Source organism: Oryzias latipes, chromosome 8 (assembly GCF_053564925.1).
Source record: "Oryzias latipes strain Hd-rR chromosome 8, Olatipes_Hd-rR_3.1".
In the NCBI taxonomy this organism is placed as follows: domain Eukaryota; kingdom Metazoa; phylum Chordata; class Actinopteri; order Beloniformes; family Adrianichthyidae; genus Oryzias; species Oryzias latipes.
In genome coordinates, this window is record NC_136244.1 from 14,796,084 (window position 1) to 14,804,013 (window position 7,930).

At 39.9% G+C, this 7,930-nt stretch overlaps 2 protein-coding genes across 2 annotated transcripts; both read right to left on the reverse strand.

Annotated features, from left to right (window-relative positions):
- Nucleotides 1–2,209: 2,209 nt before the first annotated feature.
- LOC101166553 (parvalbumin beta) lies at nt 2,210–4,776 on the reverse strand. Its single transcript, XM_004071476.5, has 5 exons — nt 4,013–4,776; nt 3,519–3,585; nt 3,317–3,449; nt 2,587–2,696; nt 2,210–2,496 (listed from the first exon to the last, which is right to left on the reverse strand). Exons 2-5 carry the CDS (start codon nt 3,577–3,579, stop codon nt 2,471–2,473), a joined length of 330 nt encoding a protein of 109 aa, XP_004071524.1. The 5' UTR covers nt 3,580–3,585; nt 4,013–4,776; the 3' UTR covers nt 2,210–2,470.
- A 763-nt stretch (nt 4,777–5,539) lies between these two features.
- LOC105353532 (parvalbumin beta) lies at nt 5,540–7,501 on the reverse strand. Its single transcript, XM_004071472.3, has 5 exons — nt 7,271–7,501; nt 6,568–6,633; nt 6,270–6,402; nt 6,039–6,148; nt 5,540–5,828 (listed from the first exon to the last, which is right to left on the reverse strand). The coding sequence occupies exons 2-5, from the start codon at nt 6,623–6,625 to the stop codon at nt 5,803–5,805; spliced, it is 327 nt and encodes a 108-aa protein (XP_004071520.1). The 5' UTR covers nt 6,626–6,633; nt 7,271–7,501; the 3' UTR covers nt 5,540–5,802.
- Between the last annotated feature and the right edge of the window lie 429 nt (nt 7,502–7,930).

A 7,930-nucleotide genomic window follows, 5' to 3' on the forward strand; every position in this document is an offset into this window, starting at 1 on the left:
AACTCTTTTGTCACTTGTTGGACCATCTGCCACAGAGAAAGATTGACCAGTAAATTGAGAGCTTTGCTTATTGGCTCAGCTCTCTCCTCACCACAACGGACCGGTACAGCAACCGCATAACTACAGACACTGCTGCTCACTGCCGGCTATGCGAACCAAGCTCTTGCTCCGGTCATGCAGAGACCGGACAGGCCTCAGTAAGGCTCCCCAGACACCATAATCCCATAGCACCCTCCACAGGATACGGGGGACGCGGTCAAATGCCTTCTCCAAATCCACAAAACACATATGGACTGAATGAGCGATGTCCCGCAATCCCTCCAGCACCCTAGATAGGGTGTAGAGCTGGTCCTCTGTTACACGACCAGGACGGAAACCCAACTGTTGTTCCTGGATCTGAGGTTCGACTATAGGAAGGACTCTCTTCTCCAGTACCCTGACATAGACTTTCCCAGGGGGGCTGAGGAGTATGATTCCCCGGTAGTTGGAACACAACTAGATCAAAAACAGGTCCTCGAAAATGTTGTTATCAATGTACTGTGAAAAGTACAGGATTGGACACCAGTATTCACAAGCTTTGGGGTCATCTTGATGGGCAGGGCTCCCTGCTAGCACAGGTGTAAACCTGTTATCATGGACGTTTAAAAAACACAAAAAAATCTAGTTACTTAAAAAAACAAGTTATTTTTTCCTGAATCTCATCCTCCTCATCCTTTTCATCATTTGAAAGCTCCAAATCTGAATCTTCCTCGACTATCTGGTACAGAATTCTCTCTGCTTCACTTTTTTCTCCAAACATTATGTGCAGTTATTAAATACATTAAAATGGTCCCGGTGTCCTCTACAGTGGACATTCATTAAATGCCTGCTGTTTTAAAACAGAAACCATGAAACTGTTTTTCAGATCTAAACATACTGTTCCTAACATGTTTATGACCAAGAATATATATAATTATCATGGTAAAAAAATGAATAGATACAGACTTTTTGACTTGCCTATCACCTTTCCATAAACATAGGTAAATGGTCTGGTAGCCATCTTGGTAGAGGTAAAACTTAAAGTTCCTAGCATGCAAACTCATCACATGACACATCACTGGAAAGCCCAGGATGTCCTCTACAGTGTAGAGTAGGATTTGGAAAGGTATCTCTTAATTCCTTAGAAATATACAGGTAAACAAAATTTCCATTATAGAGGACATAAATGACTGGGCCGGGTCTGAGGAGGATATATAAAGTGTAAGAGGTTGGTCTGTTGACAAATCTAACTCTATGCCTCCATCTAGTGTCCCGAAAGTGACGCTACATGAGTCTTCACAGTAAACAAGACATTTAAAAACAAAATAAACAAGCTTTTCCTTTAAGGTTTTGGTCTTGTTTTGGTGTAAAAAAAAGGAAATGGATGCCACTAATCTAAGAAGAAGTGCAGAAAAAACTAATTACAAAATTTGATTTAACAATAAACCTAACAAATAGAAGCGTTTTCTGTAGTTGCTTAAGGATCTGACATTATTTTTCAGTGTGCACCAATCTACACTCCAAAATAAAATTATGCACTTTAAGATCATAAAGTATAAAGCCTAGCAACAAACAGCCAAAAAAATAAAATGTTAATGTTGCCTTTCACGTTTTTGCACAAACACCACACCTTTGTTGATGGTGCACAGCATCAATTTTCATTTAAGCATGCTGGAAGTGAGCTTTTGGTTTGAAATGGACATTTAACATTTAATGAGAAAACACCTTGCTATCCAAAAATGTCAGCGTCCTGTTTGTTGCCATACATCTGGAGCGGTTACAACCGGGTCACACAACAACCCAGTGATCCTGCAGGCACTAGAGAAGATCTCCATTCAAACTAATGATGAAATGGTAAATCATTATGTGTTGCACTACCAAATGAGGAGCATAACTATGTTTTTTTTAATGTATTTTGAAAAGATAATAAAATAACGGTCATCTGTTTTACCAAGAAAATAAATCACTTCCACAACTGGCAGCAGTTAGATCCCTACCCCATGTTTTCATTTGATTTTCACATTCCTAATTAGTTTTGAACAAACCTTGACAGTGTGTTTTAATGTGAATTCACCCAAAATACAAGTTTACTGATCTGTTTATATCTTTATAAAATATTTAGTTGCCTTAAATTGCTTGAACCGTTAACCTTTACTGACATGCCAAAGAATTTGAAATGGAGAGAAAAAAATGAGACCATAGCAAAAGAATATTTATTGTTCTTTTACCTTTACTTCCTGGAAAGTGCATCATAGATTTTACAATAAGCAAAATTCATATTTAAGACATGAACACAACCGAGCAACATTCACAATCATCGTGTTTTGGACAGTGGGTTGCATATGGAGGAAATGTCCCTTAAGCAAATGTATAAAAATCATTTAGAATCAGATGAAATGGGGGAGTAGGTTTGTTGTTCCATTAGAGCAGGTGTTCTTGGTCAGTTGCTGTCTTATGCCTTAACCAAGGCAGAAAATTCTGCGGGAAACAAACAAAAAAAAAGAATTTAAACATTAGATAAAGCTCCACAAATGCAAACCACTTGACTTAAATATCTAAAGTGCGGACCATCAGCGCCAATCTTGCCGTCACCATCGACGTCTCCAGCTTTGAGGAAAGTTTTTGTTTCCCCGTCAGACAGCACGCGAGCACCTGCACTGAAGTTCTGCAGGAACAGCCTGTGGAAAGACAAAAGTTTGATTATTTTCATGAAGATTGTGGAGCTGCATAAGCACCACCTCTGTAAATGAAGTCCCTACAGTCCTTTAAGGCAGCATGATTGAGAGGAGTGTTTCAACCACACCCCACATCTGATGAGGCCCAAAAGTCTGAAGCTGAGCTGGTAAGGGGAAAAAACTTTAAATAAATAAATTAGAAAGGAAAAAAGTCATTCTTAAACATTTGAATTCTGAAATTTTACATTTAAAAAATGCAAGATCTAAACCTTAAAGAAATTATATATCAAATACGAAAAGTAGAGGCTATAAATGTGTCATTTTCAGTTTCAAATTGTATTTTTATCATTTTATTAAATACTGAACAAAAAACAATCACGGCCCTGACTTTGCTTTACAGAAGATATGTTTTTTTTTCAATTACACATGCAAATAAGAAAAATGGTTGAGCGTTTTAATCGTTTTTTTTATTTAGAGCTTGCCATATTTCAAAACCTTCATCAAATTGCAAAAGCGATTATTGATCTTTGCGGGTTGCCATACATCAAGACAATTCCTTACTAAACTGCATTTTGGCTCTTTCCCCCCTTTTTCAGCTCATGTGTGCATAGTCTGCAGCTTACTTCAGCTCATCCTCCTCAATGAAGCCACTCTTGTCCTGATCGATGATGTAGAAGGCCTTCTTGACCTCATCAGCGGATTTGCCGGCCAAACCGCACGTCTTGAAGAACTTCTTGTAGTCGAAAGTGTCCGCGCCTGGGAGATCGGCGCCAGATTACTCATTTGTTTAAAGATTTGTGAACGAAAATTAGATATAGCACTCACCTTTGCACTCATCCAGGGCTTTGGTGATGTCAGCATCATTCAGTACGCCTGCGAAAGCCATTCTGATCTGATGGAAAATCAAAGCATTGATCACTAAATTCTAAAGTCCACCAATTCGGGTTTTAAACGTAGACGCATTAAAAAAAATGAAAGCTAAATGTAAAGTTGGTCCCAAATGGATAAAATAAGAAACGGTTCTAAATTCAAAATGCATAACGTTTTCTTGTCTTTGAGGTTTCCAGCTCTCTGCTGCAACTCCCTAAAGGTGCTGAGGTCTGAAGGAGTAAATCCAAGTCTCTCCTGGCTGCTGCTGCTGACGCTCCACCAAAAAGCGCACAAGCCAGCCTTTTTTTGCAGCGAGAAATCCCCAATAAATGCGCAAAGATAAAAACAAATCAAAAATAAATAAAACGAACCTAATAAGATGTTTTAGTAATTTCACAACGATGCTACTCGGATCCCAGATTCATTTTTCTTCTTTCCTTTCAACTCACCTCTGTTGTTGTTTTTTGCTTTGTAGGGCACCGATGACACAGACACGACTGTAGTCGACTGCAGTGACCATCCCCGGTGCTCCCGGTGACCTTTTATAGGTCCACTCCATGGAAATCTGAAGCAAAGGATAACTGACACCCAGATGGGAGGGGGTGGCCAAAATTCGTCCTGCAGCCAGAGCTCTTGTCTATTTTAAGTTTCACAAATGAAGACGCTTAAAAGGTGCGTTTGAAGAAGTCTTCAGTATCCGCCGGTGCTAAGAATAGGCCTGCGCACTGCTGAGAAGGACGAATTGGAAGTGCTGCTGGCAGTTCATAACCATATCCAAGAGCGCGGGAAGTCCGCTTGCATGCATTAGAAGTGGAGTAAGTGAAGTTTCTTGATGTTTTTTTTTCTTTCTTTCTTTTTATGTTTTCTTTTGTAACAGGGTTGGAATAGAGGGCTGAAAAGCAGCTGTTTTGTGGCTTCACAGTCAAATCCTGTCTCTTTCTTTTGAAATCTATTGGTTAAAATGCCTTAGAAAGATATCAAGTGAAAAAGGGAACCACTTTTACTTTGAGAAACATCGATTTTGATATTATTGGTAATGTTTTTTTAGGGGTTGAGGTTTTGTGAAGAGGTTCAGCTCAGAAAATGTGTTTTTTATTTTTTCATATAAGACTTTTTGATATTTTTTAAAACTCCAGTATTTTTTTATCCATTGTATTATGAGATCATGTGCTCTAATAGGTTCTCTTTATTCCCTTTAGAAATAAGCAATTCTGTTTGGCTGTATGTGAAACTGGTAGCTTATATTTTTGTCCTGTAGGTGGCAGCAGTGTCCTGTAGACTCCTTTCCCGAGTCCTTCCTGTTTTGTCTGTTACAAGCTTAGTGTCACCTGATATGAGTGAAGGTTTACATGTTGCTGACTGGCAGTACCCATGACTTTCATAACCCATTGGAATTGCAACTTGACTTTAATGTGACAAATGATCTGCTCCTGTAAAGAGGCCAATAATGCTTGTCCCAGAAAAAGTGGGATATTTTTAAATGCTGCAAAAGAATTTGCAAAAGAGCAATCTGGGAGCCTTCAGACCTCTTTGAATCATTGCCGGTGGTTTTCCTCCAAGAGGAGTCTGCTGATGAGACAGTGTTTGTTAATAGCCATCCTGCTTCTGCACATCATTTAAGTGATTGCGCAGCAGTTGCAGGAGGAATAGATCTTGGATCTAAAAGCACAAAGTGTGGCAGCTATTTGTTGCAGAGCCCTCCGGCTCTGAGGTGCGTGTGAGAAAAGCCCCAGGGTCATTCCCAGTGCATTCCTGTAGCTCCTGGACAAAGTCCAGCCACACTCCGTTTCTCATTAACCAATTATAAAATCAAGTGCCGGGCGGGTCATCTGAACCTTCCTTCAACACCTTCTGGGCATTCAAAAGCCCTGGCAACTGGAAGTGCATGCCACCCTAACCCATCAATAAACCCATTGTGTTGATGTTAGTTGTGAAAGCCAAAGGCTTGCAAAGATGACTGACCTGGACAAGATGACTTCACATCATTAGAGTTTTATTCCTGGTTTTTCACTCTTCCTCAAAAGTGCAGATGGTGTTGTACAATTTGCACAAGTCATGATTTTTGGAACATATAGCACATCTGTAACATTTGGAGTAAATATGCAGTCAATGTTGGAAAAATAGTCCGCAGTCAACTCATAAATAAGGTATAAAAAAATATTCTTTCAGCTGATGATTTATGAATCTTGTAAGGAGTTCGCAGTTCCATGAAAAGAGGTGAACCTTGGTCTGTGGGAATTTATGCCTTTACAAGGGAAGCAAACTCTGTGGAAGCAGAAGAAAGCTGGCATTAGAGCTCAGATAGATGTTACGGATTTTAAAGTCATTGAATGAAAACCACTTTTCTAAGCAAGAAATGTTGAAGATTTGATAAATTCAGGCAGTTAGAGAAATCAAGATAAGGCTGTATCTGCTATATTTAAAGATGTGTTAGAAAATTAGCTCTATTTTTCTAAAAACAAAAAAAAGTCTTACCATCCACTCCAATCTTGCCGTCACCATCACTGTCACCAGCGGCGAGGAAAGTCTTGGTCTCCTTGTCAGTGAGTGCTCTGGCGCCAGCAGAGAAGTTCTGCAGGAACAGCCTGTTGAAGACAGCACAAGTTAATTCTGTGCTGAAATCCTCACAGTTATAGAGGCTGCATATATTTTTTCATTGATTTTTTCCTTTTTTTGCTTAAAGTGTTCATTAGTAGAGTGTCTTACTTCAGCTCCTCCTCCTCAATGAAGCCGCTGTTGTCCTGGTCAATGGTGGCGAAAGCCTTCTTGACCTCATCAGCAGACTTGCTGGCCAGGCCGCATGCCTTGAAGAACTTCTTGTAGTCGAAGGAGTCGGCAGCTGGAAAAAGACGTTTCAGCTGTTACAATCTTACACAACTTGCAGTGAACATATATTAAGAGCACTCTCATCCCTGCCAATTTGTTTGTTTTTTGTCTTCTCTTTTGAATTGAACTCTGAAATAGAGAGGCTCCAGAGAGGCTCAATAAAGATGGAGAGGCTCACCTGCGCAGCCATCAAGGGCAGCTTTCACATCAGCATCATTGAGACCAGCGAAGGCCATTTTTTATCCTAGAGGAGCAAACACATTTCATGGTTAGCAGAGGTATCACAAACCTCCACTCACTTCAAGTTGCAACACAATCATCTCCCGATTCAACTGGTCAAAGCTATTTTGTTGTCTATAACCACATCATTTGGCTAACTCTTTGGGTCTGTCAAGTAAATCCACACATAGCTGACTTTTTTCTTGTAGTTTCATCTAGATTTTCAGTGTCTGATGTAATTTAGCTGCACTGCAGTTTAAAGAGCTATTCTTTCTTCTGATCCCAGAATCGGCCCGGCTGTTTATCTCAAAGACCTCTGCAGCTTTAGCACTAAAGAGATGATACTCCATGTATCACAGCAACCAATGAATCATGCAGTTGCAAAAACCCTGTGTTGGCTACATTGCTTGTAGCTCTAGCAATTTTATCCCGTTAAAAGAGATAATGCAAGCAATTCTGCTGTCATCCACAAAGGTTGCTCCTCTGAAATCAGACAAACTCTTGGCCTCCTTCTGCTCTAACTGAACCATCCTGAGGTCCATGCAGGCTAGGCTGGTTCCGTTTCTGTCTCTAGTTTTTAAAGTCCATGGGAATCTCCTGGTCAGAGTCCTTTTCCTTCCAGTGCAATCTGCAGAAGTCAGTGGAGCAATTTCCCCACTCACCTTTGCGCTACGTTGAGGCGAGTGAAAACCAAGGCGGACTTGACTGGATGCCACAAGCCCCGTACCCTCGCTCTTATATATCCTTGAGCAACACCATTTACAGAACTTTGAGTCTCAGTATCAGGTACCAAGATGCATGGGTTTCGAAAAAATTTGTCTACTAGTCTGGTCCTATTTTTAGGGGAACAAATGAGGATGCTACCATGTGCGAGAAGGCCTATAGCTAGACATGTGGAAATCCGAGCAGATGGCAAATGCTATGCTCATATGATTTACAGCCAACTTTCAAAATGCTGATTTTGATGTTGTAAGATACTTCTCTGACTATAAATGAAACAAATCGATTTATTTAAGACTGCAGCATGAGCTCAAACTTTCTACTTTACTATGTTGTGGTAGAAAGTGGAGGGAAAAGCCAATAGTAGGACCTGACACTATTGCTATTTCCCTTTTTACATACATTTGATAGTTATGAATGTGGATGTTGCTACTCTTGAATCGTTTCTAATTAGTCAAAACAAAAAAATGCTTTGACAATAAGATAAATGATCCAGTTTTGCATTTCTTATCACTTTTTTATGATCGATATACCATCATCTAATGTTGGAGTTATTCTGCTGCATGCATAATAAATCACAAGTCTTTCCAGCTCAGTGTTAT